We start from the raw sequence: 7,406 nt of genomic DNA, 5'->3' as shown, positions 1-7,406 counted from the left end.
GGTGTCGGACCGGGGTCCAGGAGCAGGTCCGGTCCTGGTGTCGGACCCTGGGTCCAGGAGCAGGTCCAGTTTTGATAAAAAATTTAAGTTCAACATCAAACACTTTAAACTGTGACTGAGTCACGTGACTCCAGGGATCAGCTGATCAGATGGTCAACGCTGCAGATCAGGAACAGGTGTGAACGCACCTGGACATTATCGCCCGCCGCCGAGGGCAAAGGTGGAGCGATCAGACAAAATCTCTCTCCAACCATTGGATGACTCAGGCAGAAGCAGTGGGCGTGTCCTGAGCAAACAAAGATGGCCGCCAGAGGCAGAGCTGTGATTTGTTGTGGTAGTAGCTGAGAGTCGTCCTCACACACGCCCTGAGGGACGCAAGGAGGGCGTGCTAACTTTAAAGTTCAAAGTTTGACTCAAACATTAAACTTTGATCTAAGGCGGCGGGCGACGCGCATTCCCATCAGGAAATGAGTTTCACCTGGAGCAGGTGAGCCTCTGGACCAATCAGCTGCCAGAACAGCTCACTCGAACTGAACCGGACTCAGAACCCGGGTCTAGTCGCGTCAAAATCAGAGTCCATGTGGGGTTCTTACCTGGTCCTGGTCCTGGTCCCGGTCTCTGCGGTGCCCTGCTGCAGACTGACGGGCTGCTCCCTGGTCTCAACTGAGCCTCCACCCTGGGCGGGTCCGGTCCACCTGCAGCTCACCGGAGCCGTGCGTAATGACGCGTGACGCACGCGGCGTCACGCGCGCCTGAGGAGGAGGAGGGTTCAGAAAAAAAAGATCCTGTCAGAGAAAGTTCTCCCAGTGACGTCACCTCCTCTCCCAACAGGTCTGGAGATCAGAACCCGAAATATTTCAGGAATGTTTCTGCTGATCCTGGATCTGATCCTGGATCAGATCCAGGATCAGATCCAGGATCTGCGTTTGGAGAAAAATGTGAAGATCAAACAAACAGGATGAAGTTTTCCTGATGATAAAGTTTAGTTTGAGCTTCATCGGGTCAGTTCCGGTAGTTTTCCACAGAAATCTGAACCGTGGGTCTGCGCTCGTGTCAGTCTGAGTGACGTCACCTCGATCAACTCGTTTCTATGACCAGTTATCAGCTGCCATCATGGACGGCATGAGGCGGATGTGGGTGCATGTCTGTTAGCAAAATATCTCCTAAACACTTAAGATGGCTGTAACCGTTAGCTGTACGCTAACAAGTCATCAACCGTCGGAGTGGGACTGATCCAAGGTGGTAACCACAGCTAACCTTTACCAACACATGACTCGACCAGTGGGTAACCAGTCACCTGTTGCACCTCCAACTGGTGGCTAATGGGCCCCCCATTGGGTAACCAGTCACCTGTTGCTACAGGAGACCAGACCAGCTGCTGGGAAACACGAGGACCACGCCCACATTCCTCTGAAGTGAAGCCACGCCCACCAGCAGGTTGGACACTGACTGTTGGACTCTTTCAGGCGACTCCCAGAGACTCGGTGTGTTTTCTTCATTCCTGCTCAGCTGTTGAGACGACGTCACCGTGAAAACATGTCAAGAACATGTCGGAACATCAAAGTGTTCCTGAAGCATCAGACGTTTCATTCATGGAGATAAATGATCAGACGTAACTTCAGCCTCAGAAGAAAAACAAAGTTTGAAAGACAAAATGTTTATTTGTAAATCTTTGAAAACAAAGTTCTGATCCTTCAAAACTAAACCACCGAAGGAAGAAACATCTGGTCAAAGCTGCTCAGCTCCATGTTCTCTCTGAGAACATCCAGGACCTGACACGACCAGCTGTTGGAGGTCCTGGAGGACCTGAGACCAGCTGTTGGAGGTCCTGGAGGACCTGAGGAGACCAGCTGTTGGAGGTCCTGGAGGACCTGAGGAGACCAGCTGTTGGAGGTCCTGGAGGACCTGAGGAGACCAGCTGTTGGGGGACCTGAGGAGACCAGCTGTTGGAGGTCCTGGAGGGAATGTGTCCCGTTCTGGTCCGACGGAGGATTCTAGCTGTTCTACGGTCCTGGATCTTCTCTGCTGGATGGGAGCTGATGTTCTTCTAAAACCTGAGGATACTTTTATGCATTGATGGAGTCTTTCCAGATGTGTAAGCTGCTCATTCCAGAAGCACTAATGCATCTCCATACCATCAGAGAGGCAGGCTGTTGAACTGAACTGATAAACGGCCGGTCCCTCTCCTCATCAGTACGGAGGTCCATCAGTTTTGGATCCATCTCAGAACAGTTCTGGTCCAGAGAAGATGGCAGTGGTTCTGGATGTTTTTCACATCTGGCTTCTTGTCTGATAGAGCTTTAAGCAGCATCTGTGGAAGTCCTGAGCCCAGAACTGAACCAGACCTGGTTTTGATGCAGTGGCCCCTGAAGGCTCCAAGATCACGACCACTGTTGACCTTGAGCCGCGACCTTTGACCTCAGATATTTCTACAGATTATTCTAATCTGTGGATCATATTATGAACAGGAGATTATGGAGATTAAAGCATTTCATTCAGAAACTTTGTTCCCAATGGTTCCCAACACTGGTCCCTGAGGAACACCTGCATGTTTCAGTCGTTCCTCTGCTCCTGGTTTGAATCAAACGCTGAATCATGCAGGTGGTGTTCCTCAGGGACCAGGCCTGGGAACCTGTGCCCATCTTCCTGCGTGTTCCGTTGTTTTGAAAACATTTTACACATCCGTAGTTTTTCAGACAGAACTCTTCATCCCAGCCCTGAATCAAGATTACCAGATTAAAACAGACTAAACTTCAGCAGATTATCAAGTTGCTCCTGAGGTGAAACATCTGCTCTGCTTTAAATCAGATTTATTCTGCGTGCACGAGGAAACAAACGGTTTCGTAACAGCTGTCATGGTTTGTCAGCAGAGAACAGTGTTGTGTCATCGGGCCGGTCAGGGCGTGACGGCTAATAAAAGAAGCACGCAGCTCATGGGAGCGCCGAGACAACCTTTATTCACGCTGACGCCTCAAACTGCGCCATAAAGCCGCAGGTGAAGCAGCCGCCTCTGCAGGTTATCTGCTCCGTAATCTGCTCCGTAATCTGCTCTGTAATCTGCGTCGTCTAATCCCATTTACAGAAAATAAGTTTTTACTTTGATGGAGCTGAGAAAGTTCAAACATCTTTTTATTCAAGATGTTAAGAAGCTCATTCACACGTGAAAGACAAAGTTGACTTGAACTTGAGATATTTTGCTAACAGAGTTATCACTTGACGGACTGAACCGTCCTCCTGAGTTCTGCAACATCGTTGTGGAGTTGGACCGGACCTGCCGCTCCGACCCGGTCCAGATGAAAACTGATGGATTCACTGAGACAAAAACAAAAACAGTTCCATTCATCAGACGAGCAGACGAAGACAAATGGACGTCTCTGAAGGAGCAGAGGTCAAAGGTCACCCGCAGGCCTGTTCAGTGTCATCAGTAAGACCTGCTGAGACACGGTTCTGGTTCTGATCGGACCCAGTCGATCACGAGGGGTTTGTTTTTCTGTCAGGACATTTGACATCGTTAGTCTGACGTCTCTTCACCTTCTTTTAGTTTTTAAAGGGACCGGAGCAAGAACTGATCCTGGTCTCTCTGATCCACAAACCTTCTCCTGAACCTGGTACCAGACTCGGACTTCAGTTCTGGTTCTGAAAGTTCTGGACCTCCGAACTTCCTGTTAGTGACCAAGATCGTCCGCAGCTGCTAGTTTCTCTGTCCCCGCTCAGATGAAAGGAAACTGGTCCAGATGTCCCAGAACTGCAGAGACTCAAGTCTGCCATGACCTGGAACGTGTTGGACCACTAGTCCCGTCCATCAGTGTCCAATCTACCAGTGTCCATGTCCAACAGTGTCTCTGTCAAACAGTGTCCCAATCCACAGTGTCTCTGTCCATCAGTCCAACATGGACTGAGAGGACCAAGAAGCTCCGCCTTCTTCAAGCAGGATTAAAGACAGAAGCTGTCCTCATGGATGAGACATGTCTTCTGGAGACACGTTTGATGTTCTGATGGGACAAAGCTTGAGGTGGTTGGACACAAGGACAAGATGGACATTTTGAGGTGTCGAGGTGAGTCTTTCAGACCTGAGGACACTGAACTAACGGTCTGGGACGGTGGTGGTGCGGTCCGATCCAGTCAGAACCTTTCTGATGGAGACTGAAGGTCCAGGGTCCTGCTGGACCGAGGTCCAGGGTCCTGCTGGACCGAGGTCCAGGGTCCTGCTGGACTTCTGAACCAGATGTTAGTGGGAGTTTATGTGAGCCGGACCGGATCAGAGAAACCCACAAACTGTTTTTATTTAAAGTTCTGGGAAAAGAAGGATCCAAAGACAGGAAGTGAACCGGACCTTCATGCTCTGGGCCAGACCCGGTTTATGAGCTGTTGGTCCAGAACTTGTTCTGGTCCACGTCGCGATAAAATCACTTCGGTCCAAACGAGACGAAGACGGATGACGATGTTTACGTTCCAGGTTGTTTTTTCACGGGTTGACCGGTTCTGACGGGCCTGGAGGAACCTGCCAGATAAACAGAGGCGTGTCCAGCCTGCAGGGTTCTGCCGGGTCGAGTTCGACAGTGTGTGTTCAGGCGACCTGGACCGGATCAGAACCAGAACAATAAATCAGAACCTGCTCGGCATATCAGCTGCTCTGATCCCGAGAACCGTTCGGGTTTTAGAACCAGAACTCTGACGACAAATGACCGACGGCTCGCCTTAGCTTTGGCGGCCATCTTGGATTTTTAATTGACCTACAGTGAGTTGAGGATCACTCTCAGCTACTACCACCCCAAATTTTAGCTCAATGTTTAAAACGTTTCAACTAAAAAAAAACAAAGTAGCTAAAAACGTTAAAATGAGCAGAAAGTAGGTAAAACCAGCAGGAACATTATTAAATCAGCAACAAGTTGAAAGGAGTCAAAGTCCATCCAATCAATAATCCAGGTACACCATCCAATCAATAATCCAGGGACACCATCCAATCAATAATCCAGGTACACCATCCAATCAATAATCCAGGGACACCATCCAATCAATAATCCAGGGACACCATCCAATCAATAATCCAGGGACACCATCCAACAATTTTCAGTCAGGTCACCTGGACAGTTTCTTTTTAAAAAAAAAACAAAAAAAAACTGTCCAGACGACCGGACTGAAAATTGTTGAAAGGAGCATAAAGTTGAACAAAACAGCTAAAAGTAGCTGAAATTAACAGAAAATGTGACCTTGGCAGAAAACGGATTTGAGCGGCATAAATGGGATGAAAAGACAGAAAATAATTTTATTTAAAGAGCACATTAAGCTGAATTTAGCTTAAAAGAAGCAAAAAAAAAAAAGTTGTGTAAATGTTTTTAATTCAGTTTTCTCGTGTATTTAATGTATTTATGAAAACACTATCGCCCCCTCGTGGTGTGGCATGGTACTGCATTTTATTTTGCAAAAAGCTTCTAAGCTGAAGCCCATATTGTCCAGAAATAACCTGGAGACAGTAATTCATGCATTCATTACATCCAGGCTCGACTATTGCAACTCACTCCTTTTTGGTATCAGTCAGACCTCCATAGCTAGACTCCAACTGGTCCAGAATGCAGCAGCCCGGTTTTTGACCAGCACAAGCAAAAGAGAGCACATTACTCCTGTTTTGGCCTCCCTACACTGGCTTCCGGTTCACCTTTGAATCAAATTCAAAATACTCTTGTATGTGTATAAATCACTAAACAGCTCTGCCCCCTCCTATCTTACTGATCTGCTCCAGCCGTATGTCCCACCACGTTCTCTCAGATCAGCAGACCAGTTGCTCCTCACAGTCCCAGGAACCCGCCTCAAGCGCAGAGGTGACAGGGCCTCCTCTGTAGCAGGACCAAGACTTTGGAATGAGTTACCTCTGCTCGTTAGACAGGCCCCCTCCCTCACAGTTTTTAAATCTCGCTTAAAAACTCACTTCTATTCCCTGGCTTTCAGCACTGTGTGATCTGTGCTGAGTCTGTGTGCATCACACTGTGTTGGTCATGTTGCGGTTGTTGTTGTTATCCATTATTGTTTTTGTTGGTTTCTACTTTTTGGTGTCCTGTTATGTAATCTGTTGCTGTGTGCTTGTTCTGTTTGTCCCTGTACAGCACTTTGGTGTGCTTTGTCACTGTTTAAAGTGCTTTATAAATAAATTGGTATGGTATTAGTATGGTAAAAACGAGTGAACAAATAAAAATAAATTAAATTTATCTGGAGTCGTGTGGACGGGCCTCAATATACACAGAAGATGTCTCAGAACAAAACAAACCTGCTTTAGAAATTAAAGTATTATTTTTTAAATTAATTTTCAAATATTTTCTTAAAAATCTCCTCCCGATTTCTGCAGATTTCACTGAAATAATCTTGAATTCAGTAAAATCATGATGATTTGTTTCATGGCAGAAAAACCTACAAACAGAAAAGAGTTCACCTGACCCAAAAAACACGTACCTTTACCTGAGGAACTCCAGTTTCTCTCTCGTCGTCCTGGAAACGATGAAAACTCAAAATATAAAATATATAAAATGAGACGAGGCTTAAACAGATCAATACAATTGGTTAAAATAAATGTTCAGTGATACATAACTGTTCACATAATTAACTTTAGTGCCTCCAAATAATGAATTAAAAAACTATATAATGTCAAATTACAAATGTATCTTTAGAGACAAACTTGGACAGCAACTGGAACATGTGCCAAGCTAACTGCAGCCGAGCCCAAATTTACATTAAGATAAACTAACTGTAATCTGGATTTGTGCTAAACTAGGCTAACTGTAATCTGGATTTGTGCTAAACTAGGCTAACTGTAATCTGGACTTTGTGCTAAATTAGACTAACTGTAATCTGGACTTTGTTCTAAACTAGACTAACTAATCTGGACTTTGTGCTAAACTAGGCTAACTGTAATCTGGACTTTGTGCTAAACTAGGCTAACTGTAATCTGGATTTTGTGCTAAAATCTGGGCTTTGTTCTAAACTAGGCTAACTGTAATCTGGATTTTGTGCTAAACTAAACTAACTTTAATTTGGATTTTGTGCTAAATTAGACTAACTGTAATCTGGACTTTGTTCTAAACTAGACTAACTAATCTGGATTTTGTTCTAAACTAGGCTAACTGTAATCTGGATTTTGTGCGAAACTAGGCTAACTGTAATCTGGACTTTGTGCTAAAATCTGGGCTTTGTTCTAAACTAGGCTAACTGTAATCTGGACTTTGTGCTAAAATCTGGGCTTTGTTCTAAACTAGGCTAACTGTAATCTGGATTTTGTTCTAAACTAGGCTAACTGTAATCTGGATTTTGTGCGAAACTAGGCTAACTGTAATCTGGACTTTGTGCTAAAATCTGGACTTTGTTCTAAACTAGGCTAACTGTAATCTGGACTTTGTTCTAAACTAGGCTAACTGTAA

The 7,406-nt window shown here is 45.7% G+C and overlaps 1 protein-coding gene across 1 annotated transcript in view; it reads right to left on the bottom strand.

The window, feature by feature from the left end:
* The window catches only part of LOC119424590 (myosin-9), a 41,540-nt gene extending 39,318 nt beyond the window's left edge, over positions 1–2,222 (bottom strand). The window contains exons 1-2 of the mRNA XM_037692078.1: positions 2,136–2,222; positions 600–653 (exon numbers count right to left, since the gene is read on the bottom strand). Coding sequence (XP_037548006.1) covers positions 600–653; positions 2,136–2,222 — 141 coding nt within the window. The remainder of the gene's footprint in view (positions 1–599; positions 654–2,135) is intronic.
* Positions 2,223–7,406: the final 5,184 nt, after the last annotated feature.

The sequence above is a fragment of the Nematolebias whitei genome, chromosome 18 (genome assembly GCF_014905685.2).
Source record: "Nematolebias whitei isolate Nwh7 chromosome 18, NemWhi1, whole genome shotgun sequence".
NCBI classification, from domain to species: domain Eukaryota; kingdom Metazoa; phylum Chordata; class Actinopteri; order Cyprinodontiformes; family Rivulidae; genus Nematolebias; species Nematolebias whitei.
The sequence above is the reverse complement of the archived record's forward strand: the minus strand, read 5'-3'. Positions and strand labels throughout refer to the sequence as shown.